At 61.8% G+C, this 24937-nt stretch overlaps 2 protein-coding genes across 5 annotated transcripts in view; one reads left to right on the top strand and one right to left on the bottom strand.

The window, feature by feature from the left end:
* Positions 1-3430, bottom strand: part of NFIC (nuclear factor I C) — a 53260-nt gene extending 49830 nt beyond the window's left edge. For 2 of the 4 annotated variants that reach the window (XM_032305958.1, XM_032305968.1), the window contains exon 1: positions 3262-3430. In XM_032305958.1, the coding sequence (XP_032161849.1) occupies positions 3262-3291 (30 nt within the window). In that variant the 5' untranslated portion in view covers positions 3292-3430. The remainder of the gene's footprint in view (positions 1-3261) is intronic. The other 2 variants (XM_032305981.1, XM_032305973.1) reach the window with 2 other exon arrangements.
* A 4998-nt stretch (positions 3431-8428) lies between these two features.
* The window catches only part of LOC116567874 (translation initiation factor IF-2-like), a 29128-nt gene continuing 12619 nt past the window's right edge, over positions 8429-24937 (top strand). Inside the window, exons 1-3 of the mRNA XM_032303239.1 lie at positions 8429-9077; positions 9317-9731; positions 21939-22011. Coding sequence (XP_032159130.1) covers positions 8429-9077; positions 9317-9731; positions 21939-22011 — 1137 coding nt within the window. The remainder of the gene's footprint in view (positions 9078-9316; positions 9732-21938; positions 22012-24937) is intronic.

The raw sequence follows: 24937 nt of genomic DNA, 5'->3' as shown, positions 1-24937 counted from the left end.
AGGCCACCAGATGGGGGGGGGGGGTTCACCGGGAGCTCCCGCCTGTCCAGGCTGGCCTCAAAAGCCAAGTGGGAAGTGGTCCCAAACCCAGCCTTGCCAGCCACAGTGCTGTGCTACCCTGGGCAGGCCCTGGCCGTCTCTGGTCTTGGTTCCTCTCTTAGTCCCAAGAGGCTGGGGGACCCCCATTCCCCAAAGCTCAGGCCAGGCCTAGGCTCCACAGAGGCACTTAAAAAAAAACAACAACAACAAACCTACTAAACCTATCAAAAGTCAGGGCTGCCCTTCCTGCCTCAGTCTCCCCACTGGGGAAAGGGCCATGAAAGGGATGCCACGCTGAGAGGGATCCCGGGGCAGAAATGAAGGGAGGAATGAATGAATGAGGAAGGGGCCCTGGCGGGCTGGCGTGGCCGGCCTCGGCCCCGGGGAATCCTGGGCACTGCAGCCAAGAGGGATTTGGCCCCAAACCCGGAATAACTAACGTGGCGGTGCGGCGGGCGGGCGGGGCGGGGGGGAGGCCCGGAGCAGGGCCAGCGTGGGGAGGCCGGCCTTCCCGCCGCCAGGATTTATGGAAGTAACGGCTGCTCCACACAGTTCCTCTTAAGAGTAAAAGTGAAAAAGCTCTTGAGTCACCACTGAAACAGGGACGGGGCTCCCAGAATCCTCCAGGGCTGCCGCCACCGCCGCCACCCCCCCTTCGGCAGGCAGGGCTGGGGGCACGGGCGCTGGCACCGGGGCACAGCTCCCCCCTGCCGCTCTCCGGCGGCTCCCTCCGACGAGGATCCCCGTCGGATCAGCTAAAAGGGAGCTATTTTTGGATGGGCTCAGGTTGTAAAATTAGTTGGGCAAAGGGGGGAGACGGAGGCCCAGAGATGGGGAGACACGCGGGAGAGATGGAATGGGGGAGAGAGACGCAGAGACAGACGGAGGCACGGAGAGAGACATGGAGCCAGAGACAGGGAGACGCAGAGCACAGAGACGGAGAGTGACGGAGGAGAAACAGAGGGACGGGCCAGGGAGGTGGAGATGGTCAGAGAGACATGGGGTGGTGGCCCGGACAGCCAGGAGCGCAGGTCCTGAGAGGGCAGTCGGGGTCCTCCCAGGGGGACCCCCAGCCGGAGACCCCAGACCAGGCTGGGTCTGCAAGGAGCTCTGCCTGGGGGTGGCGGGGGGTGGGGTGGGGTCCCAGGGCTCTGCTCCTGGGCGGGGGACGCAGGAGTGGAGCAGGAGATGGCAGCCCCCAGCATGTGGGCCACTCCATCCCCACCCTAGCGGGGTGGGGGGTGCTCTCAGGCTGTCTCTGCCTATCTCTGTCTCCCGTGTCCCCATCACTGGCCCAGGACACCCTCAGATAGCGTTTACGGTCCTGTCCACCAGGAGCCCGCCCAGCTGATCCTGGGGATCAGCCTCCTCCTGGGGAGCACCAAGCCCGACCCCGGGAGCACACAGGCTCACACGGGGACGCAGGTTCTCGCTGCCACAGCCTCTCGCAGCAGCAGCAGCAGCAGCAGCAGCAGCAGCAGCAGCAGCAGCAGCGTGGATGGAGGCCTGTCTCCCGAGGAGTCCTGATGGGGGAATTCCAGGGCTGGGCCTTCCAACCTCCTCCCCGGGAATAGCCTCCCTGGCTCAGCCCCCCTGTGTGGCTCTCGGGAGCTGGCAAGCCCAGGAAGGGCAGAGGGGGCGGGGGCACCCACAGCCACCCAGGCTGCCCCGCAAGCCGAGACTGGGAGGCCCAAGGTCACACGGCAACCCTCCCTAGAACCCTACTTGCCTGCGGGGAGCCTCAGGACAGCTCGGAAGCAGAGTTGGGGCAGCAAGGACAGCTTCCGGGGGGGGGCCCTCAAAGTTGTTCAGAAGGGGAAACTGAGGCCTGGACAGGGGCATGGACTTGCCCAAGGTCACCCAGGGGATCATGGGTAGGACAAGCCCTAAGACCCCCCCCCACACCGCACCCTCCCTCTCCTTCTCTGGCGGGAGCTGGGAACTCCCCAGTGCAGCAAGAAAGACTGTACCCCAAAGGAGGGGGCTCCCAAGCCCTGAATAGCGGACCCTTTCCCACACAAACCGGCGGTCCCTGGGGCCCAAGCTAGGCATCCACGTGCTCCCCATAAGGGAGAGCGGAGGGAGACGGGACAAGCAGGCTCCCGCTGGACTCCCACCTCCCAGAGTCCTGCACTTGGCAATCTGGAGGCCGCACTGCCCCGTGTCCAGAACCTGCCTTATTCCTCAGGAGAAACTGAGGCCGCAACCCCACCGGCCTGAAGACACATGAGGATATGGGGGAGCTGGAAGGAGACCAAGCCCGGGGTGGGGGGGTGTCCCAGAGGGAGCTGGAGGAGGCAAGGAGTCCCCCGGGGTGCGGCCTGGGACAGGGGCAGCCGCCCCCTCCCCACACACCCCCTTCCCAGTTGCACAAGGGCTCAGCCCGGGGCAGTCTGGGAGCCCCGCCAGGGGTGAGAGGCTACGGGAGGGGGGCAGGGGCAGGTGCCGGGTGCCGGGCTGGCGAGGGCGTCCGCAGCGCCGCAGTGCCGGGGCCAGACCCCGGAACGCCCGGCCTCCCGGCTCCTCCCGGCGGCGGCGGCGGCGCAACAATCCAGAATCGATGCGGCGAAAATATCAGATCGGTGTGGGGGGGGGCGGGGGGCGCGCGAGGCCGAGTCGGGATGTCAGCGCGCCCCACCCCCGCTGCTGGCGCCTTCAACTCCGCGCGCCCCCTCCCCCCCCAGCACACGTGGGCCAGTAACGGGGGGGAAAGGCGTCCCGGGGCTGGGGTGGCGGGGCACAACCTTGGCGGGGGGCGGGGAGGGGGCGCTGTCTGAGGTGCACATCCGAGGGATCCTCTCCACAGGGCCGAGGGGCCGGGTCAGGACCCCTCGATTCCTCCGAGGGGCAGGCCGGGTCCGGGTTGGGGGGGGGGTGGTCACGCAGAGGCCCGGCTCCGGCCCTGGGGTGGGTGGGGAGCGCCCCCAGACCTTCCGGGGTGGGGTGGGGGCCAGCGTCCCGCCAGCCCGCTCCCCGAGTCCCGCGTCCGCGTGGGGAAGAGGCCGGGGCGCCCAGGGCGGGGCGGGAGTCCCGAGGGTGGGTCGGGGCAGGGGGTCCCCGGCCCAGCCCATCCCCCACCGGCCCCTGGCCCGCGCGGCAGGGGCACCCCTGGCGGGGCGGCAGGAGGGACGCGCGCCTTTCCCGTCCCGCCTCCTCCGGCTTCGCGACTCCGGGGCCGGGCGGCGGGGGGCGCGGGGGGCGCGGGCCGGGCGAGGGGCGTACCTGGGTCAGGCAGAGCGGGGACGAATACATCCCGGGCGCGGCGGGAGGCGCAGGGCCGGCCGGAGCGGGCGCGCTGAACTTACTGAGTCATTTTTCCAAACCCCCCCCCCCCCCGCGGCCGCGGCCGGCGCGCTCCTCGCCGCCTCCTCCCTCGGTCTCCCTCCTCCCTCCCTCCCGCGCTCGCTCGCTCTCCCTCTCTCTTCCTTTCCTGTCCCCCCTCCCTCTCTCCTCCTCCGTCTCTGTCTCTCCGTGTCTCTGTCTCTCCTCCCTCTGGCAGCCTCCCCCCTTCCTCCCCCCAGTTTCCCTCCCCTCCCGGCCGAGCCTCCCACTTCTCAACATCCAACTTTCAAAGAAACGAGGGAAAAAAGAGCGCGAGCGGGGAAGGAAAGCCGCTCCCCCCCCCCCCAGCCCCATGAACCCCCATCATAGCTATTATTACGAATTACGAACCGCCCCGGTCCCGGGCACCGGACGGGGACCCACCGGCGGCGCAGAGCCCGGTAGCCGCGGGTCTCCCAGGACCGCCCACCCGAGTCCAGTGGGGAGGGGGTGCTGGGCTGGTGCTGGACACTTTGGGGCCGGAGGTGGATTTTTAAGACCCCCCCCCCCCAAACCTCCCCGCGCTGGCCGGGAAGTTGGAGAAAAGAGCCAAGTTGGGGGGGGGAGGGAAAGAATGAAGAAGTGACGTGTGCAGAGGCCCAGCGCCAGCGCGCGTCTTTCCCCTTAAAGATGTACGACCCGGGGTGCAGGGCAGGAGAGGGGGGCCCCACAGCATCCTCTCCCTCTGCTCCCCAGACACCGCCTGCAGTTCCCTGGGCACGGAGCTTGGCTCCAAGTGCACTCCTCCCCCACCCCACAGGCCCCAAAAGTCCCAACTAACCCCAGAGCCTCCAGGAATCTGCTCTCACCTCTTCAGTTAGCACCAAAGGGGAACTGGGTGTGTGTGGTAGGGGGTGTTCTAGCATCCCCCATAAGTATCCCCAACATCCCAGGAGGGTAGGTACAGAACCTCAGGCTGGCCTCATAAACCCTCGCAGCCTCTTCCCTGGGCGTCCAGTAATTCCTATGGAGACTAGGAGCATGCCCATTTCACGGATCTGCAAATTGAGACGCTGGGAGTGGCATGGAGCCCCAGAACCCACCTTCCTAAAGCTCCATTGTTCTTCCTCTAGAGTAAGGGGGCGCAGACCTGACCTCCCCCAGTCTAAGCCCCCAGGGTTCCTGATGACCAAGACCTCAAGCCTTCCCCATTCACCCCCTGAATCCTCTCAGCCTCCACTGCCAAAGCTCCCATTCCCACCCCACAGACTGCCCCTTGGTATTGTCCCCCGGAACGTGCACTAACAGTGCCCGCCCATGGGGTCCATGGGCATAAGGGTAATGACAGAGCAGAGCCTTGACCTTCTGTCCAATGCGCAGCAAGACATTCTTAGAAAGCCTGGTGATTTTCATTGGTCTCTCCTGTGTCCTGATGCCAAATGATACCCTCTTGCCAACATGGGGCAGCTACCCCGTGCCCAGGGTAATGGGAGGGGCCAGGAATCCCGTTATTGTCCCGTGTTATGGGAGGAAACCGGTTCAGGGTCCCAGGGCTAGACTAGGAGGGAGCAGGGTTCCTACGGAAGGCGGAAGGCGCCTATATCCTGGGCCACTCCGATTCCCCATTGCATTATTATTATTCAAACAAACTGTTTGAATTCAAACAAACAGTGCTTAGCATATCAGGAGCGCTTCGCCAAGGTTTGAAAGCCCCTGGCTGCAGTGAGGCGGGTGGGGGGGTGGTGCACTTGAAACCAGGGATGAATGGGGAAGGCAGGTGTCTAGGAATCCAGATGCCAACATAACATACAACAGGATTTTATTATTTGAAAGTGGCCAGGAACACAGAGAGCAAAGATTCCAAATTCACAGACATTTAAAAGTTCCACTTGACTGCAGACGGTTCCCCCAGCCCGGCCCCCTCACTCCCGCCCAGCCTGCCACCTGAGCTCCTTTCCAAGGTGAGGTCCGGAGAGCACAGACTGCCCGTCTGTCACGGGGCTTCAGTTTCCGAATCTGTAAAATGGCAACAGTGCTGGGACGCCTGGAGGAGGATTGGAGATGGGAACCCTGAGGTGACTCGTGTGAACGCTGTGGACACAGCGCACAGAGGAGAACCTTCTGCAAATTCCCGAACGCGGCTGGACTGTTACAAATCTGCATATTTTATAGTTCGGGTGGGAGGGGCCCTGCGGTGCACACAGTAGGTCCACAGCTGCCAGTCAGCTCTAACGCAGGCTTGCAGCCTGGTCTACGTCTCCTCCAGCGGCAGCTACATTCCTGTGTGCCTCAGTTTCCCCTCGGTGGAAAAGGGTGAAGGGAGTTCCCACCCCTTGGGTTATGATGGGTGACCCGGAGAGTTCTGACTGGGCTGAGGTCAGAAGAGGGCTTTGCACCAGGCAGTTGCCTTAACAAAGCAACTGGTAGATGTGGACCTTGTTTGTGCGAGGGTCCAGAAGGGGAGTGGGCCACGTGATTTAGCAGTGGCACTTGGGAGCACAGTTGAGCTCATTGGTTAAAAAATTAAAAATGCACTCTCCTTAATCATTCATTCTGCCTTTCCTCTAACTGTCTGTGACCCAGACGCACAAGCGTGTCGACTACCACTCTCTACCACTACTGGTGACAGCCTGGGAACTAGCCAGGGCGTCCCTCTGCAGGGGGCCAGGTCAGTAACGCCAGTGAGGGAACAGGCTGGACTATTACGCAGCTCCATAAAAGAATAAGAGGTTCCCATCTGCAGATGTCACAGGGGGAAACAAGCCGGAGACCAGGGCTTCTTCCACAAGGGTGCTCTGGACCATTCTCTGCCCAGGGATCCTGGACTCTGTGGGGGAGGGGTGCTAAGCACCCCCAGTCCTGACCACCAGCAACGTCCTCAGACATGGCGCAGTGTCTCCCTGGGGTCCCACACAGGTAGGGGTGAGGAAGTGGATTGGCTTCCACTGGGGGTAGTTTGGTATACACTCTTCAGACGTTCGCGAATGGTTTGTGTCATTAAAAACCAACTTTTAAAAAAGTGTGTGGCATTCACGGAGCAGCTGAGGCAGGGGAAGGCCACCTCCTAGGTGTCCACCTAGGAACTCCAGGGCGACCCCCCCCCCACCACCAGGGCACAGAGGGCTCAGCACCATGGCAGGCCTTGGGAACGCACGCTTGGGACGGCATCACCACTCCTCGGCCCCTGTGTGTTCCCATTCTATGGAGGAGACACTGAGGTTCTAGAAGGGGATGTGAAGGTCTTTGGTCTTGGTAAGTAAAGGGAGGATGGAACCCAAGGTTGGCAGAGACGCACACAGCACATACAACGTGCCACGAAGCGACATTCAGGCATACACACCGTGCCACACAGATGCCCATGTCACACACCTAGCGACACAAACACAGGGACTCCCCTGAGCACAGGCCCACCCACAAACAGAGCCTTCCGCACACCTCGCCTCGGACATCACAACAGAGGGCACCCGGGGGGCTCATGGACTCGCAAACTCACACAAAGCACACGCATATACACACAGACATGGACACACACAGGAGATGCACAGACCCACTCAAGTGTACACACAAACATGGCCACAACACACAGACACTCCTTCACAATCACACACTCCACCCAAACACAACCATACACACTCACAATCACACACACCCACAAGCAGAACCCCTCCCAGTATCCCTATGCAGGTGCACAGGCAGAGGGGGCACATACCCGTGAAATAACCACATCCCTTTCCCCCCCAACACCACCCCCACCACCCCCCCACCCCCCCACCCCCCCCATCCCCCGCTGGCTCAGAGCTCTCCAGGTCTGGCTGGGGGGCGGGGTGGCTTGTCTCTCCAGCCTCCCAAATGCAGGTGCCTGGCCACAGCCATGTTGGGGGGGGGCTGCATGTGGTTGTGTGTGTGGACCTCTGTGTGCGCTGGAGTTACATACACCTGTGTCGTGGGTGTGTGCTTGTGAATGTTCCTGCTCCCGGTGTGTGCCACCGCGCTGGGCGGCAAGGGGAGGGGCTTGCTGCAGCCGGGGGCAGCCCAGGTGTCCCACTGCTCAGGAGTGGGGTAGGGCTGGGGGGGGCGGTGCAGGGGAGGATGAGGACTGGCAGGGGGCGGGAAGTTTAGCAGACAATGAGACCCTGAGGGATGGGGACCAAAGCATCCCCGTGTCCTTGTAGGACGCCCTTTTCCCCTTCCCAAACCGCCCCCCCCCCCCACAATGGGATGCAGGTTCAAAGCGAAAAGCAGAGACTCCGGCCTGGCCTTGGTGCTTTTATATTTAGAAAATTATATAAAGTGCCCTGGTGTGGGGGTGGGGGTGCGGCGGGGATTCCCCTGCAGGGGAGAAAACAACACTTTGTGCCCGCCCCGTCTGGCCTCGTAGGGGGCAAGTGCAGGGGAGGGGCTCCCAGCATAGGGGGTGAGGGGGTTTCCGCGGCCACCCTCCTGGGCCCGAGCTGCCCCTTGCGCTTCTGTAACCAGCCATCCCTCGGGACCTCCTCCGCCGCGGAGTCGGGGGACACCCCCCACCGCCCCGCCTCCCTCTGGGGCAGGTCCCCCGCGCACGCGCAGCCCCTGGCGGGAGAAGGCGCCGCCACCGTGCGACCGTGTCCCGGCGCCACCTCGCGCCCGATCTTCAAGCCAGGACCACCTGGGGCCCCGCGGATGGGGTACCCCGAGTCGGAGGGAAGTGGAGGGGACGGTGTGGGGTGGTGGTGAGATGAGGGGACAGAGTTTTGGCATGGTAGAGGAAACACCCGTTCCCCACTCGGCAGCCCCGGTTACAGGAAAAAAGGAACCTGGGGGGCGGGGAGGGCGAGGAAGAGTGTAGACCCATCCCCAGGAATAGTCACTCGGTGCTGATCACACGCACGCAGCGACACCCAACTGTCCCCCGGGACGCAGGCATACGACACAGTTCTCCACTCACCAGCAACCCCCAGGCCGCCACACATTCACATGGGGACACCCCACGGGTCACCCAGGGACATCACGGCCCTCGGGGACACACAACCCTGCCGTACAGCTTCACAACACCTTCCCACAGAGACGCACGGTTACCCAGACACACACACCGTCCCTTAGCCGCACAATGCTCTAACACATACGCAACACAACACACACAGCCACGTGGATGCGCACACAGACACATAAAGGAGAGGACTCGACGCGCCGAGACCCACCGACCCACGGCCGCCGACGGGACCACCCAGCCGTACAGACACGCGGGCGCATCCCCGGCATCCCGTGCGGACCCGTTTGGGAGCACAGAAGCCCCCAAACGCACCCCTCGAGTGCCGGATGCCACCGACGCCCGCGGACTGGACACCGGAACCCTCAAGTGCAGCCACCGACGCTAGCGGGCCTGGGGCGCGCCGGGCCGAGACCTGGTGACCCCTCCCGGCTGGGACCCCGCGCGCGCTGCGGAGGGGCCCGGGGTCGGCCCGGGGGCGGGGCTCAGGCATCGCAAGGGCAGGCGGGGTGGCTGCCCCCGCGCGGCGCCGAGCGCAGCCGCCCGCCCGGCTCCAAGTTCAAGGCGCCCGGCGGCGGCCGCTGCGCGCTCTCCGCCCCTCTCCGCAGCGGCCATTTTCCGCTAGCTGGCGCGCCGCGCTCGCCCCGGCCGGGGCACCCTGCGGGGGCCGCTGCGACCCCCGCCCCGCACGGCCCGGGCGGGCGCCCCCTCCTCGACCCACGCTCCCCCGCGGGCTGCGCTCTCGGGGGTCTTGCGCTCCGGGCCGCGCCCTCCCGCCTCGGGCCGGAGCCAGGGAGGAGGCGGGAGCCGGGTCTGGGGGGGACCCTCTCCCGGGAGCCCCGCCCTCCCCGCCAACTCCGCTGCGCCCGCCAGGCGCCCCCCACTTGGGGTCCCCCGCTGAGCCCCGCGCGCCAGCTCCGCCCCCAGCCGCGGGCGGGGTGTGGGGGGGGAGATCGGCGGGCGGGGGTCCCGCAGTCGCGGGCTGTGTTGGGGGGGGCTCCCCGCCTCGGGCCCCTCCCCTGGGCGGCCCTCGCCCCCCGCCCCCCCCAGACCTTGCAACTTTCGCCGGGAGCCCACGCACCACCCCAAAAACTCCCCGGGCGAAAACGAAAGTGGGGGCGGCGACGTACCATGGCGCTGCTGCGAGGAGGCGAGGCCGGCGCCGGAGCGAGCGCGCTCGGTCCCCGGCGAGGGGGGGCCGGAGGCGGCGGGAGGAGGCGGCGAGGGAGGGCGCGCGGGGGAGGGAGCGAGCGCGCGAGGGAGGGGGCGCGCCGCGCCCGCCCCCCCGGCCCGCAGGACCCTCCCCTCGGCCCGCCCTCCCCCCGGCCCCGCGCGCCGCCCGCGCCTCAGGCCGCTCCGCGCCGGGGCCCCGGCTGCGGCGGCTCCCGCTGCGGCTCCATCCCCGGCCCGGCCCGCGCGAGGGGAGGCCGAGCAAGCGGCGGCCGCGGCGGGTCGTGGGGCCCAGGTCGGGCTGGCTGCGGAGGAAGCGGATCCACCTTCGCCGCGGCGCGCGCGCGCTCACACACACACACACACACACACACGCGCGCAGAGGGCTCAGGGACACTCGCGGCCCGGGCCTCCTCGACTCCGACGCGGACACACAACGCACACCGACGCGCGCAGACCCACACAGTCGCGCTTGCAGCGTGTTCCAGACACACACAGCCTGCGGGCTCATCCAGACACACGGGGCCCACGCTCACAGCCAAGGGACGCACACCTCCTGCAGGATGCCACGAACACAGACACACAGCCTGCGGGTGTCACCCAGGCAGACACTCGGGGACTCACAGACTCACAGCCTGGGGGGTGTCACCCAGACAACCACAGCCTCTACGCTGTCACATACACAGACTCACAGCCTGCAGGGTGTCACCTGGACTCTCACGCAGATGGACAATCCTAGAAAGACACTCCAGACCTCAGACCGACCTGCACACGGACCCCCAGGACCCCTCCCCCAGGCGATCGCGCCAGCCACCCGGCCCGTGAGTGCAGGTGTCCCGCAGTCACGCAGTCACAACAAGCACGCCTAGCGGGGAGACGGGACAGATGGGGACACAGACAGAGACTCGGACACCGAGGGCGACAGACCTGGGGGGCGGGGGTCCCCTGGGGGTCCCTCAGGGGCTCCAGCGGGGCGTGGGGGGGCGGGGAGAGTGCGCTGCGGTATCACAGGTGGGGGTGAGCGGGCGCCCCCTCCCCGGGTCAGGATTAATGGAGGTGCCTCTGCAGCGGGGGGAGGGGCGGGGCCGAAGAGGGTCAGCCCCCCGCCCCCGCCCCTGCCGCGCCGGCCACGGTGAGATGGGACGCCGTGCCGCAGCGCCCCCCCACCCCACCCCTGAGCGCTCTCCCGCAGTCCCCCTCCTCCGGCAGCCGCAGAGCAGGCGCCGCCCCCTCCCCCCCCTTCCCAGCTCTGCGTCTGGCGCAGCTGGGGGACGACGGGAGGGGTCTTGCCCGAGCGCGGCGGGTGGAGGAGATTCTGTTATCGTCCTACTGTCTGTGTTTCTCTCAGCCTGCGACCCTGGTTCCCCTCACTGGGGCTCCAGGACTCAGGGACCCCTTTGGAGAAGCGGTTCCTAGCTCCCCCGGGAGGACGCCTGGGGTTAGCGTGGGGGCCGGTGGCATCTCAGGCCGAGAATCAGGCCCTGGACCGCCCTTCTGGAGCCATGGAGTACTCTGGGGGCTTCTGGAAGTTGATCTGCAGTTCTGTGTGCGCTGCTGGGCGTCCCAGAGGCTGGGAGATCTCGGACAAATAAGATGTGACAGCAGGCCTGCCTGCCACAGTAGGTGCTCAGTAAGTCTGGGCAGAGCTGATCACATCCGCTCGCTCTCCCCGCTTTCCAGAAGGGACAACTGAGGCCCAGAGAGGGGGCCTTATCTTCCCCCGGGGTCAACCAGCACGTTGAGAGCCTGAGGACCCTAACCCCAGCTCCTTCTCCAGGGCTCTCTGCGGCTGGGAGGGGAAGGCTCTGCAGGTGGCCTTTCCTCTCACAAACCTGAAGCCAGAGGAAGTAGGGCGGCTTTGGGGAAGGATTAAGTGGATTGAGACCCTTTCCCCCACCCTCTGTCTCTTTTACTCTCCCTCTTTCCTCCCGCCCCCCACCATCTCTAAGCTGCCTCTGTTCATCTCCAGCTTGAACCCTCCGCCCCTCCCTGTGAGAGACCTGAGAGGGAGCAAGGAGGAATGGGTTGATAGCTGCCAGACCCCCGGAACTGGGGTCCAGAGGACAGCCGGGGGCGGGGGAGGACAGAAGCAGCCCCCACCCATCATTTTTCCCAGAGGCCACCCCTGGGTTGCGGGAACGGTGCTTTAGGGAGCAGTTCTGTTACCCTTCCCGGCAACCCTATGAAATGGGTGCTGTTAACATTCTATCCGCATTTCATGAGTGGAGAAACCGAGGCCCAGAGAGGCATAAACAAGTGCCCAAGGTCACCCAGCTGGTCTGGAGGACACTTTCCTGACTAACCTCCTCATAATTTTAGCTTCTTTTGTGATCTGAATAGGCTGAGAATCTCTCGTCATCAACTCCTGTTGCCTGAGTTTCTGCCTCTTGCAGAACAAGCACCCCGCCCCCCCCCCCCAGCCCCTTTCCTCCAGATGTGTTGGCCCGGAGTTCTTCGACTCCATTACATTCCTGGGAGACAGACTGAGTAGTAAATGTACGAAAAGTAGCTAACCTTACAGAGACCGAAGAAAGGATAACAACCCTTAAGAAAATACCATGATCTGGCACTCATCAAATTAGGGAAAGTTTTTACATTGATAAAAACTAGTGCTGGTGAGGATGCGGTGAAACAGGCAATTTCATAACGTGCTTGGAGGTGAACTGGGAAAGCAGGTTGGCATGCACGGCAGACGCCCAAGACAAGTTTAGGCCTTGCGGTCCAGCTTCTGGGAGTCTGTCTCTAACTTAACATGCGGATGCCCCTGGAGATGTCCCCTGCCCTATGTTTGCGCAAATTGCTCCAAAACTGTGTTTCACAGCCCTTTTATTCGTGATACTCCCTCTTGACTTTTTCTTTCCTGGTCACCTCTCATGAATTTTATACCACGTATATATTGCATTTTTGTTTTTATACTCTCTGTATATCTGTGTTTCGTACATTAGGAGAGTACGATTTTATGCAACCCATTTTTGCCCATGTTGAGAAGGCGCGTTACCAATCGTGATGTCCCCTTCTGATGAAATGTGATACGGTCCTTTAAAAAGAATGAAATTCCATTAAAATCAGGACAACCACTCGAAAGGAAAAGCGTGCAGAAGGAATGAACAGGCATTCTGTGAATGAGGAGACAGGAGTGACCAGCAAGGGAATAACGCTGTCCAATCTCCTTAAGGATCAAGGGAATGCATGGTCAGGCCATAACAAGGCCCCAGGTCCCCCAGTTCATCGCCATCAACTAAAAATGTCTGGCAGGGCACTTGGGTGGCTCAGTGGGTCAAGCCTCCGCCTTCGGCTCAGGTCATGATCTCAGGGTCCTGGGATCGAGCCCCGCATCGGGCTCTCTGCTCAGCGGGGAGCCTGCTTCCCCCTCTTTCTCTGCCTGCCTCTCTGCCTACTTGTGGTCTCTCTCTGTCGAATAAATAAATAAAATCTTTAAAAAAATAAAAATAATAAAAATAAAAACGTCCAGCAATACCAAATGTCAACAAGGCTGTGGGCACACAGAGCATTTCCACACTCCGTTCGCTCTGGAAAAGAGACCAATGTGAATCACAGCTCTGGCCATCCACAAGCCACGTACCATGGCCTTTCCTCTCCCAGAGACATATCCACAAGAAGCCTTCGCTTGTTGCTTCCAGGAAGTATGCCCCCACAATAGTCTTCGCTGCACCGACGGAAGGCAAAGACCCAGGAACCACCTGAACGCCCATTGCCGAGAGAATGGAGAGATGCATTGTGGGAAATTCACCTCCTGGCATATTAATCAGGGGTCCAGCGGTGTCCTCAGCCACAGGCGAACAGTATGGAAGGACGAAGCCACAGGACATCCACTGGGAAAGGAGTCCCCAGTGTTACATGACGGAGCATGTAACGGAGCAGGACGGCCTCCTTATGAAGTTAAAGTACTGAAATGAAATGATATTTTTTTGGGTGGGGGAATAACCATCGAGATACACTTATTTGTAAGCAGGGGGAAAGGATGAATCCCAGACTGGGGAGTGGGGTCCCTTCCAGAGGGAGAAGCCACACAGCAGGACGGGGTTATTGCCCAAACTCTCCGCATCCAGGGGGTGCTGACTTGGTGGGTATTTGTTCTATGAGCCAAGTTTAACTTCGGATACATGGAACGGTGCTGAGCGTAAGTTGTGAGTCAGACTGGGGCTCAGCTCATGCCCACATCTACAGCCCAAACAACATTCTGAACCATTAGCTCAGAGGAGTGTGCGAGAGACGACGGGCATCCCACGGCGGGGTTGGCGGGGGGTAGAGGGTGTCCTTCTAGTCAGCTCCCAGCTGCGTCCCTGAACCTGACAACAGTTCCTGGTACATAGTACGTGCTCAGTGAATCTTTGTTCCGTGAATGAAAGCCTCAGAGGGACCCAAGGCTTTGTAGAATCCCATTTTAAAAGCATATCACTGGGGCACCCGGGTGGCCCGGTCGTTAACTGTCCGGCACTCCTTGCTTTTGGCTAGGGTCATGAGCTCAGGGTTGCGAGATCGAGCCCCACATCGGGCTCCGTGCTGGACGTGAGGCCTGCTTAAGATTCTCTTTGCCGGGTGCCTGGGTGGCTCAGTGGGTTAAGCCTCTGCCTTCGGCTCAGGTCATGATCTCAGGGTCCTGGGATCGAGCCCTGCATCGGGCTCTCTGCTCCACAGGGAGCCTGCTTCCTCCTCTCTCTCTCTGCCTGCCTCTCTGCCTGCTTGTGATCTCTGTCTGTCAAATAAATAAATAAAATATTTTTAAAAAAGATTCTCTTTCCCTCTCCCTTTGCCCTCTCTGCCTCCCACTCTAAAAAGAAAAGAAAAAGCCAAATCACATGTATATGAGTATATAATACATTGACATGTACTATGTATTACATATGTATACAAAACTCATGTATTATTTACATAGTGTATTTATATAAAATGTCTATGGTTCAAATATGTTATGTAGAATACATACGTATGTATGCAACATATCTTAGGTGAAATGTAAGTGCATTTGAAACTATTATGTATTGTTATATATTCTATAATGCATTCCATATATTATGTATGTGTGTCTATTAAATATGTTAATTAAATAATTAAACATATTTAAAGGAATCACACACACCTCCCCCGCACCCCCGGGTTACTCAATCACAGCCCCAGCGTGAGCGGATATCCAAGATGCTTTGTTAGGGGTGGGGAAAAAATGAAAAGCCAGATCACTGAATGATGAAGCCGTCCTTTATGCCAGATCAGAGCCAGAGCCTTGTGGGGGCCACGCAGCGGGTACCCCCGCCCCCGCTTCCCGGCCTGTGGGGCAGGAGCCGTGCCTAGCCCCATTCTGCAGTTGTAGGAACTGAGACCCAGAGAGTTACTGATTACCCAAAGCTCCCTTCTACTCACCCCTGCCCCCAGGAACACAGAGGCCGCCCCGGACAATAAGTAAGCCCAGGGGTGCAGCCATGCGTCTGGCTTCTCTCTCTCTGCAGCACTATTTGGAGGTTCAACCATCTGTCACATACCCCAACCGCTCACGTATTTCTCTCGTGGGCCGGCGTTCTGCGGTGCGGGGGGAGGTCATAGCTTGCTCACCCAGCTCACCGGCCCACAGGGGTCCGCAGTGTCTCCGCACTGTTATGGTTTCGTGAAGCTGCTGAACCCAGCGGGAGCAAGGCCTTGTGAGTGCTCCCTTTCACTCCTCCCGGTGCATGTCTGGGAGTGGAGTGGTCCTGGGCTGGGGCGCTGGTGCGGAAGTGCGCACACCGCGGTAGGCTTTCCTTTCTCCTGGGTTAAGACCCGGGGTTAGGATGCTGGATCCCGTGGTGGCCCGCCCGCGTCTGGCTTGTTAAGAACTTGCCAAACTGTTTCCCATAGTGGTGGCACTGCCCACCAGCAGGGGCGGGGGTTACTCGCCACCCCACGTGGGGCAGCTGAGCTGGAGCAGAGAAGCAGAGGGGACCTTTCAGACCGGGCAAATGAAGGGGGAAAGGGGCGGGGGGGGGGGGTAGGTAGCAGGCAAGATGACTGATTTTGCAGAACCCTGCTGGCCATGCCCTCCAGGTCCCCATGAAAGAAGCAGTGGCCTGTCTGGGGCACAGCAACTGGGCCTGGATTGCAACGAGGGACTGTTGCTTCCCCACCTGGCGGGCAAGGCCCATTCTCCTGACGCTGGGATTCTAGGGCCTGCCCTTGGGAGGCCCATATTGGGTTTCCAGTGTCAAACCTCACGTTGGCCCTAAGTAACCTCCATATGTATACCGTGTAGGGTGGGGGAGGGGCAGCGTGCCAGGGAACAGCCAGAACCTTTCAATCCTGTCTGCCTTTGATACAAGGATTTGGCTTCTGGCTCTCTACCTCAAGGAACCAGGACAAGAGTCAAGGTACAGACAGGAGTCACCGCCTGGGTTTGAATCCTGCCCGTGCGCCCCTGGGCCAGTCATGGCAACCCTCTGAGCCTCCGTGTTCCTATCTGTGAAGCCGGAGGATCACAGTAGCTGCACAAGGACTAAATAGGTTCCTATTTGCAAGGTGCCTGGACTGGACCCAGCATGCAGCAAATTATAGGGGAGTGTCTGACTCGTGAGACCAAAGCCAGCTGGAGGTGTGAGGCTGTGCGACACCAAGCTGTGCCTCAGCAATGGGGAATAACCTGAGTGCCCAGCGGTGGGGGGCTGTAGAGGAAATTCCGCAGGACGGGGGAGTCAGGCAGGCTTCCCGGAATTGTCAGTGTTGTGGGGAAAATGCTGGTGATGTGACATTTAACCCACTGAGCCACCCAGGCGCCCCTAGTGATGTGACATTTAAAGGAGGAAAAGTAGCGTGCGATTTTTGTACAAATCACATATTTCATAACAATAGCAAGTACAAGTTTACTAAGCTCATTTTGTGCCCTGCGCTGTTTAAAGTTACTCAGGGGTCAAAAACTTCCATAAAGAGCCAGAGACTAAATATGTCTGACTTTGCCAACCAGATGCACCGACTCAGCTTGGCCCTTGTAGCTTGAAAGACAAAAGCCACCAAGGATGGCATATCAACCGTTGGGCCGTGTACCAATAAAACTTTATTTATCAACACCAGACCGTAAATTTCACATAATTTTCACATGTCACAAAACCTTATTCTTAGCCCGTGTCGCACACAAAAACATCTGGCCCCTGGAATGTAGTTTGCTGATGCCGGCATTCACTCATAGCTACTGCCCCATGTGAAAGATAACTGTCATCATTCTCATTGTGCAGATGAGGAACCTGGGACACAGAGAGGTTGAGAGACCTGCCCAAGGTCACACAGCCCATAGGTAGGAAACCTGGGAGTTAGAGCTGGGCAGTCTGGTCACAAGGGCCATCTGCCTACCCCCCCCAGTCTTAGCTTCTGGCTGTTAGCTGGGTAAGAGGGTAGGAGAGGGAAAGGCGGAGGGGGGAACAGACCAGGAGAAAAGAGATTACAATCGCAACAATAGTGTTAGCTGATTTTTTTTTTCTAAACTCTCCTTTTCAATGTTGCATGGGAGGTGTTCCTATAACGGAGGGGAGGAGGATTCACACTTTGCAATGGAACCCAGTGTCCCCACCTTTGCAGAGCTCTCTCAGCCCTCAGAGGTTCCCCCTCGCCAAGCCTCGTCATCCCCCCCGCCAATCCTCCGGAACCCTGGAGGTTCGCCTGCCAACCCCCATTTTATAGATGAGGAAATTGAGGCCCACAGGTGGCCCTGGGGCTCTAATAAGAACCCTCATTGTGTAGGCAGCCATTTCCGGCTATTAACCCATTTAGTGCCGAAACAGCCCTTGGTGGCAGGCAGGGGAGCCCTGATTAGTATGTTTGGTACAAGAGGCATCTCTCAGGCCAGGAGAAGGAAATGACTTGCCCAGGGTCACACGGTGGGGACGCTGGTGTGACCAGGTCTGCTGGAGTCCTGTTCCCTCACGGAGGCAGGGATGGCCCTGTGCGCTCCGTGTCAAAGTTCTCAGTGCGGGAGCCCATCACCCACTTAGGGGTCTCCACTGGGACCCCCACTGCCTGGGACCCCTTTCTCAAGGCTCTCCCCTCTCCGGTGTCTGTCTCCAGGACTGGGGGCCAGACCTGAGATCTCTGTATTTTCAGCCTGGCTGTTGCCGACCCTTACACTCGTCTACATTTTGGGCTGGGCCCGGCACAAGCTAGATCCTCAGAGCCGAAATGAGGGTGAGGCACTTATCAGGGGGCTATGACGTTGCAGGGAGGGAGACACCAAAAACCCAGTCCTCAAGATGGCTAACCTCTGGACACAATCTTGTTAAGAATCAAAATGGTCACGTTTCAATGAAGACAAGGTCAGAATTATTGATCGGTGGTTTTTGGCCTCAGGCTCGCACCTAGCACCCCTCAGCCCTGGAGGTCCAGGGGCCTGGAAGACCAGACCCCAGGGGGCTTGGAGAGGTGCCCTGCGGTGGACGGGAAGGCAGCTCGGGCAGAGGGAAGAGTCCAAGCAAAGGTATGGAGGCAGCTGAGTCTGTTGAGTAACCAGTGGAAGGGGGGCTTGCAGCAGCTGGGGGGGAGGGCTTGAAGGTCATGTCCACGGTCCTTTGAGGAGGCTGCCCCCTTTTCTGCAAAATGCAGGGATGCGTGTGGATGATGAGAGCCTCCAAACTGCCTTCCCGCCACCCCCACTCCCAGCCGCCAAGCGCAAGGCCAGGAGTGTGATTTTCAGGGTGAGCCCAGCCTAGGCTTCGTTCCAATCCCTTCTTCCTGCCAAAGGTTCTCTCGCCTCCTTTTGATTCTGTTGGGGAAAAAAAAAAAAAAAAACCTTTCCCTCCCCGCCCCCCCCAACCGCTGCCGGGAGGAATCTGACCTGGCAGAGGGCCCGGGTCTCCGCCCTCCCCCAAGCTGTCCTCTGCCAAGTGCAACGTGGCCAAACCAGGGGACCCTCTGCCGATGGTATCCCCCACCCTGGGCACAGAGGCGTGGAGGTGCTCCCTGCCTCAGTTTCCCTCCAGGAAAGCAGCAGGGCTGCTCCAGGGACCCCCTGGCCACCTCCAGGGCTCAGCCCCTCACCCCCCCATCTCCTCCTCCCCGACCCAAGACCATCTGTTCATCATTGAGAACCTCCGCGCTGGGGTTTCGTTGGCAGAGAGATTCTGGAGCTGCGGGCCAGGAGCCCTGGGCCCAAAGTGGAGGAGGAGACGGCTGGCCCAGGCCTCAGCCACCTGACCCCCTGGGTCCAAGCTGGGCTTCTGGGCAGGGGGGGCTTTCGAGACCCCCACCCTTGTCTACACACACCCACACAGACCCATGGGCTCTGTTCCCCGGGATCCGGGCTGGATGACTTCTGACACGGGCCACAACCAAGGCCCAGCTAACGGCTTAGCCAAGCCTCGCAGGCCGCAGAACCTCCCCACAAACCCAAGCCGGAGGCCGCCTCGGTTCCTCCCCCACCTCTAATTCAAACAGGAATCCCGCGGTGCTAGACCAGGGGGCCGGAGCCTGCCAGCACATGGGGGTCCTATCCAGCCTCTCGAGGCACAGAGTGGGGGGCCCCCTGCCTGGTTTTCTGTGCCACGCCTGCTTCTTCCTCTTGTAGACCAATGAACCCCTAGAGTTCCCCTGGGGCTGGGGGGTGGGGCAGGACGGGAAGGGGCCCAGATACTGACTGGAGCGTGAGATGGGGGGACAGGGATAATTAAGGTCATCGTTCACGAATTCACTCAACATTTGTCGTACGCTTGCTGGGTGCCAAGGGCCGCTCTGGGCCCTGAGGATGAAGCAGGGACCAAAAAGTGAACACTTCTGTCCTCGTGGAGCTGACGGTGCAATGGCGGGAGACAGACGGTGCGCAAGTTGGAGAAGTGGAAATGAGAAGGGCTGAGGGCTGGCATGCCCCAGGACAAACCCTGCTGGGGGACAGAGGGAGGGGAAGTGGGGGTCAGGTTTGGGGGTGCACTTTGAAGGAGCTGAGATGTTGGGCGGTGGAGGAGGAGGCGGCAGGTGGATGTCTGGGCGGAGAGGGTTCCAGAGGGAACTGTCCATGCAAAGGTCCTGGGGCACGAATGGGCCTGGCACGTTGGAGGAACAGCCAGGAGGCCAGTGTGGCTGGAACAGAGTGAGTGAGGTAGTGAGAGGGACAGGGAGGTAGGTCGTGCAGGGTCCTGGGGGCCGTGGGGAGGACTTGGGCTTTTTACCCCCAGCAGGGTGGGAGCCCTGGAGGGCGTTGGCAGGGAAGGGCGGGACCTGACTCAAGGACTCAGGAGCGCCCTCTGGTGGCCGCTCCAGGGAGGACCGGCTGTGGGAGGCGAGGGCGGGAGCCTAGGGACCCGGATCCACCCGACTGCACTGCTCCAGGTGGGCGACGACAGGGCTGGAGCAGATGAAGGCTGCGCTCCTACTATGTGCCAGCCCCCCTCACTTGAGCCTCTCTTCACGTCAGCCCCCCAAACAGGCATTATTGCTCCCCCTTCTGATGGACGAGGACATTATGGCCCAGAGACGGAAAGGCCTTTGCCGCAAATCCCGCAGGGCCTCGGTGGCGCATCCTATCTACAGTCTAAAGCCTTCCCCACAGCCAACAGGCCCTGCAGGGAGACCTGCCCCGGCCCCTCCCTGTCCTCCACCCTCTCTCTCTGCCCGCCGCAGGGGTCGTCCGGCTGTTCCTCCAACACGTCCTGCCGGGAGTGCCCCAGGATCTTTGCACGTGCTGTGCCCTCTGCCGGGACCCGCTCTCCCTCTATTGTGGAGTATGAATGACTTAATGAACTTTTAAACATCACAGATGAAGTTTGCGAGTGCTCCCTCCAACCAACCCTCAGTGGCCCCGTATCAGGAAGCCCTAGCAGAAGGACAGTTGAAAGGGACCGACACTGGGGGATGTGGGGGACCTAAGGGACCCGCCCCCAACGCTTTCACCGCGCCAGTGGGCTCCCCCGGGGGTGTGGCCTGACTCGCTGGGGCCTTCTCATTGGCCAGGACGTACCCAGCTTCTCCCCATAGGCCACGCAGCGGGGCGCAGGCTCCGCCCGGGCCCCGCCTCTCCCCTGCCAGCCTGTGCCTGGGATTCCAGCCTCTGTCCTGCCGCCCGCTTCCGAGTTGCCTTTTCTTTCCCGGCGGTGCCCGCGGGCCGAGGCGGTGGCCCTGCCCAGGCATGCCGCCCTCCGATGTTGCAACGGTGGCATGCCCTGGGCTCCTCCTGCCAGTTCCTGGAACCCAGGCATGGCCGGGGTGCTGATGCCCACCCCTCCCCAGGTGCGCCCAGAGTCGCGCGCGCGGTGGGGACGCCCCAGGCTGCAGGCTGGCTGGCTCCTCCCCGGGTGCGGCGCGGCCCCTCTCGGAACCCAGCCGCCCTGCCCCGCTGCTCGGGGCGCTAACGAAGCCAGAGAGCAGTGGTTTCCGAGCGGGCGGTGCTGCCCCCCCCCCCCCAGGACTGGGCCATCTCTGGCTGTCACAACACGGGTGCTCCAGGCTGGATTAGGAGGGGGCTAGGGTTGCTGCTGCCCCCCCAAGCCCCAACCACGGCCTCTGGGGCCGCCCCGCAGCGACCCTGCGGGAGGTCAGACCGGCGGAGCAGGGGAGCGCCTGCAGGAGCGGCCTAGCCTTTAGGAGACAGGAAAACACGGCAAGCGAGAAAGGCCCTGCCTGATTATTTACTCAACGAGCACTGGCTGCTGCCAGGGAGCCCGGGTCTCCTGTCGTCAGAGCTCTGGGAGGGGCAGACAAGGATTGTCGCGCACCTACTACGTGCCTGCTGAGCACTGCGCCCGCCTCTTCTGCCCAGGAGCTCGTCTCACACCCTCCAGCACAACCTATTTCAGTTGTGCAAAGAGCCTGAAGCCAATTTAGGAGCCCTCCACCTCAAGGCCAGGTCCTGCCTGGGGTTCAGTCCCCTCCCTGGTGACCACTGTCTTCCCCTCTGCCCCCCACCCCTGCCGGGCGTTGGGCAAGAGCATGGGGCAGGCGCACCTGTGGTCCGGCCCCTATTGCTTGCCTGGGAGAGCGCTGCCGCTCGACCCCCAGGGGCCCGTCCCCAGCGGCCGTGGCCAGCATCTGCTCTCATCAGTCAGCCTGGGCTCTGGTGGGTGTTGAATGCTTTGGGTGGCACAGAGCGGTGTAGACAGACTCACTTACTCATACCATAACAGGAATATCAATGGTGAATATTGCCAAAAGCCTGCTGGACGCCAGACCTGGAGCTAAATCCTTTACACGATCTACCGCACGGACCCCATTTTGCAGATGGGGAGCTAGGGCCCAGCCAGGCAGGCATCTGTTCTGGGGCTCTGCAGCCTCCTACGACACACGGGTTCCCATGTCACCTCTGACTTGCCCCAGGCCCTGCAGGGCCCCATGATGGGACACCCAGAGGCTGCAGGTCTGCCCGGGCCTCTGTCGGGATGGGCTCCCGCAGCCTCTCCGTATCCCTTCCCAAAGGTGGGAGGTACTGCTGATGCCGTGCCCAGGGCCTCGGGGTTCCACTCCGTGGCCCTCCGAACAGCTGGGAGGGGGAGCCAAGCAGCAAGACAGACGGCAGTGAGACACCTGCCAGCACTTCCTGGGTTTGCAGATCCATGGAGCAGGAGATGTACCCCAATTTTCTCCCCCTGTGGACACATTTCACGCTCTTGAAGGTGGAGCAGGTTAGTGAGGCCACTTTGGGGAGAAATACGGAGACTGCGGCCCAGGCAAGTGCAGCCCCTCGCCGGCGGGGGTTGGGACTCCTGGCAGCCCCGGGAGTGGGGCCCTGAATTCCTTGGGATTCTGCAGACGTTGGAGTTTGGAGTTGGGCTGAGCTGCTTTTGCATTTGGTTGCTGTGTGGGACAGAGCTCGGGCTGCTCGGGGCCAGCTGCAAGGCCGAGCAGCCCGCTGCCAGAGTCAAGCCCAGACCTCCGTGGAGGAGAGGCCTCCGCCCAGCCCCTTCGCACCTGGGTGTGGGCACCTGGGTGTGGGCCCGGGCACCGCCTGGCAGGGCAGAGCCTGCCCGCACACGCCAGCCCCGGGCCCAGCCTCCCGAGGCCCGCGCGCACCTTCAGAGGGAGGAACGGAGGCCTAAGTGTGCCAGAACCTCACAGGTGGGAGCCACAGAAGACATGGGACCCGGAGACCCTGCCTCCACGTGTCCCCATTACTGCCCCGATTGGGGAACCCTCTGTGGCAGGAACTTGGGCGAGTAGCTTCTGTGTTCCTGGCCTCAGTTTCCCCATCTGTCCAACAGGAACTCGCTCACAAGCCTGGCAGGGCTTGCCGCAGGGGAGAGAGAATGATCTGCTTCTGGGCCGAAATGTGGGGTGGGGGTTGCCATTGGGGTTTCTGGCCCCACAGAGCCCCCGCAAGGCCTCCCTCCCTGACTCCAATCCCATGCCCAGGGTGGTCAGGGCTTGGGAGGGTCAAACCCCAGCTCCGTGTGGCTTTGGGCAGGCTGCTCAATAGCCTGCTCGCTCCGTGCCTGTTTCCCCATCTGCAAAACGGGCCCAGCCACATGAAGACTATGGCCATCCCTCTTGGCAGGACTGGGCTGGTGGCCTCCATGTTCCCTTCTGCGAGCTGGGGGACAGTTTCTGCTTCTCTCCACCTGCAAAGGGGGCTCCTTGCCCTTTGCCTTTTACCCTCCAGCGGCAAGGAGAAGGCAGCGAGCCAGCAAGTGACCTCCCGGCCAGGTGGCAGAAGGGAGCCGGGCGATCCACGGGCACGAGGTGGCCGTGCCCCTGGGGGGGGTGTCTCCTTGTTCTGCCACTGTGGGACCGGGGAGGGGGTGGGGGGCGGGGCGCGGGCACCCAAGGTGGGTCAGTAACGGCAGGAAGTGGGTTAAAGAGGGAGAGAGTCGTTGGCACTGTGATTTCCGGCTGCTGAGGGGCGGGGCAGCAGGGGGGGGGGTGGGCGCCCGGACATCGCCACCCACGCCCCGCCCGGCCCACCTTTCCAAGGCGGGAAATGCAGGGTCAAAGCTTACTGTCTTGGGGCCACCGGGCAGGGCAGGGCAGGGCTTTGAATCAGGCCGACTGGGGCTGGACACCCTCCATCCCTCCTGGAGGAGTGAAGGCGGCCGACTTAGTTCCTCAGCTCCCAGCCCTGCCTTTGACTGGCCACGTGAACCAGCCTCTGTGTGCCCATCTGTCCAGTGGGCCCGGCCTATCTACTTACTTGGGTATCTGCCCTAGCTTTCTTCTTGTTAGCACACTCCTGTCTGCCCGCGCCCATTCTAAACCCTTTCTGTGGATTTCTCAGGGACCTTGGAGGTGAAGGGGACACTTTCACGATCCCCCCATAACAGACAGGGACACTGAGTGGCAAAGGGCCCGGGGCGGCCCGGCTGGTAAAGGAGCTGAGATCCAAACCCGGACCGCCCTGTCCAGACCGCCTGGCACTCACACTTGGGGGGTTTCATATTGGCTTCCCCATTCTGCAGATGGAAACCACCAGTCTTAGTGAGGGCCCCCAGGGCTGGGGGCCCCCAGGGTGGGTATGGGCGGCATCCACATTTCTCGGGGTTCATAATGAGTGGACAACCAGCACTGAGTAAGCGCCTATGGTTTGCCAGGCCTGCTCCCTCCTTTCAACCACCAGGAGGTCGACACTTTCGCGACCCCCATTTTCTGGAGGAGGGAGAAACTGAGGCACATAGACATGGCCAGGGTCAGAGCAGGGCCGGAGCCTGACCTGGTGCCCTGGCTCTGGTCCCTCGTGCTCCCGTCTCTCAGACACGCTCGCCCAGACCACCAGAGGCTGCGCCTCAAACCAGGCAGGTCACATCTTTGGGGGGGCCAAGGCCCCAACTTGGATTTCCACGGAGAGAGAACAGGGTGGCCGGGCCTCGGGCAAAGGCCGGTCAGGCTGCAGACCCTCCTCCTTGAAGAGGCCAAGCCCGAACTACCCACCTACAGCCCCGCGAACAGGACGATGGGGGGGTGGTGCAGATGGGGGGGCCAGAGAGGGGGCAGGTGGGGGGACGGATGGGAGGCCTGCAAGAATTAAACAAACAAAGTGAGAGGCCGGTTTACTTGATCTCTAGTACGATGTGTCCTCCTGAGGCAGGATCAGGCGCTGGCGTTCCCCAGCAGCCCTGGGGGTGGGTGGCTGGCACCCGGCTCCGGCCCTGCCCACCGCCGCCCACCTTGGCCCTGGCTCGGGGAAGCTCCGGGTGGAGGGCGGGGCGGGGCGCAGCTGGGAGGGTGCTGGCTCCGGGGGCCCCGGAGGCTCGCACCGGCTGATCCGCTCCCCGCCGGCCCGCCCAGCTAGAGAGGGCCCTTGCACAGACCAGAGACCTCGCTTTGTCCTCCGGGAAATGGGCTCGAGGGATGACGCGTCCGAAGCACGGCACACAGTCAGCGCTAAATAATCGCGTGCCTTGGAAGGCTGTGGGCACGGGGATGCATTGAGAGGGTATCGGGGGCGGCCATCAAGACCAGAACAACGCAAGACCGTTCCTGGCTGTGCTCAGCGCTCCTGGACATTTTGCACTCGTCCCTCCCCCCCACCCCGAATGTCACCTCCACGAAGGCAGGTGCCTTCAGGGTCCAGAACAGGACCTGCTCCCCTAGAGGGCCCTGCCCGTGTCTGGGGAGCGG

This window comes from Mustela erminea, chromosome 1 (assembly GCF_009829155.1).
Source record: "Mustela erminea isolate mMusErm1 chromosome 1, mMusErm1.Pri, whole genome shotgun sequence".
Classification (NCBI taxonomy): Eukaryota; Metazoa; Chordata; class Mammalia; order Carnivora; family Mustelidae; genus Mustela; species Mustela erminea.
The sequence above is the reverse complement of the archived record's forward strand: the minus strand, read 5'-3'. Positions and strand labels throughout refer to the sequence as shown.